At 24.6% G+C, this 1,798-nt stretch overlaps 1 protein-coding gene across 1 annotated transcript; it reads left to right on the top strand.

Moving 5' to 3' along the window:
- The first annotated feature begins 241 nt into the window (after window positions 1–241).
- LOC113559037 (death-associated inhibitor of apoptosis 2-like) lies at window positions 242–529 on the top strand. The gene is given in 3 exon segments (XM_026964636.1): window positions 242–338; window positions 341–467; window positions 469–529. Coding segments are annotated over 3 exon segments (285 nt in total).
- Window positions 530–1,798: the final 1,269 nt, after the last annotated feature.

Below are 1,798 nucleotides of genomic sequence, written 5' to 3'. Positions count from 1 at the left end.
ATTTTTTTGCTGACCCAATGATATTGTTAACGATTCATTTCTATTTTCAGTCACATTATTAATTCGACAGATATGGTATTAAATAACAAAATAAGTTATAATTAATTGATTAATTTAAAACATTTAGTCAGTTACTAGCGGTTGAACAATTAAGTCATGTTATATTTTTTTTATTTCTCTGGTAAATTAACTTATTGATTTGTTTTTTTTTCAAGTTTTTATCTTGTGCTTTATTGAAACCATGAATTTACAGAAGTTTTCCACTGATTTTCCATCATTAGTTTTTTTAATAAGAAATAATTCATTTGCAGTACATTCAGATTATACCACATTTTTGTCCACTCGTATCTATCTACTTCGTTACAAAATAAGTTATCTGAATCTGGTTTAAAATATTCCGGTGTAGGTGTTATGGTTGAATGTTTTTTCTGTGGACTTGTCTCACAAAAATGGTCAAATAATGATATAGGTTGAACACGCGAAATGGAATCCTAAATGTACATTTGTATTACTATGCAAAGGAAACTAATTTATAGATAATGTAAAAAACAAATATCTAAAAGGTAGTCATGTTTGTGATTGTAAGTCTAATTCATATGATGTCACTTGCTAGTTTACTTGTATGTTTCTTGTTATTTTTATAATTTGTTTACATTTCAAAATAAATATTGAATTAATCAACTTAAATGTGTTATTATTTGATTTTATACCTCGTGAACTTGTTGTTATGTAAGATAACGCGTATAGTTATAACTAAATATATTAGATTTAAAAATTGTAGTTTCGGGTTCGACGGATCAGGTAAGTAATTCTCCCTTCCACACATTATTTGATTTTATGTTCACTTCAATTTTTTAATGTAATCAGTTTAGTATGTAACTACACATGTACAAGTAATATACTTAGTTTATAAATATGTGTTGTAACGATCATATATTTGTAAATAACATCTGTATTTCACGTTTATTTAAGTTATTACATTTATTTCTATTCGTTTTTAAAAATTATCATCAGAAATCGTCTGTATCAAAAAGATCACGTCGTCATACAATATGATTCCATCAATTATTGTAGCAAATTCAATATTAGACCTTTTATCAAGAAAAGTGTAACGGTTGGATTTTTGGTTAATAAAACGATTTTTGTTATTGTATTACTATAATGTAATGTTACTAAAAAATTGTTAACCTTCGATTTACTTCAGTTGTGTACACTAATGTGTGATAGCAATTATAGTTCAATAACTAATAATCTACATACTAATTGTAAACGTATGAAAATAACTGATAACATATATTATTCAGTCAATTTAAATCAGTTAACTATTAAATTGCATGTTAATGATCATTTTATTACCTTATTATATACTGACCTACATCGTTTAAAACAATTACAACAATGTATCGATTCACATATTGTAGAAAAGCAAAAAAAGTTGGTTTCATATCAGTCAACTTTCGATATTGTAAATTCATTAATTAGAGCAGACATCAATATTCTACCATCATCTTGTCAGCGAAATGATTTTACTAATCAGTATATTCAAAATTTTGACTTCAGCATGTGTTGTATACAGAACGATGATTCTTGTTTTATAAATGAAATACTTCAATTCCACAATAATTCACTATCAGATATGATATTATATGATTTAATGATGATATAAATTAAAATTTGTATTGAACTTTATACCATTATAATTGTTATAATTACTCTTAATAATACTACTTAATAATTTTATAAAATGTTATAATTTATAACATCAATAAATATTTTTCCCATTATAATATGTTAACAT

The sequence above is a fragment of the Rhopalosiphum maidis genome, chromosome 3 (genome assembly GCF_003676215.2).
Source record: "Rhopalosiphum maidis isolate BTI-1 chromosome 3, ASM367621v3, whole genome shotgun sequence".
Taxonomy (NCBI): Eukaryota; Metazoa; Arthropoda; class Insecta; order Hemiptera; family Aphididae; genus Rhopalosiphum; species Rhopalosiphum maidis.
This window is presented reverse-complemented; position numbering and strand designations above follow the sequence as displayed.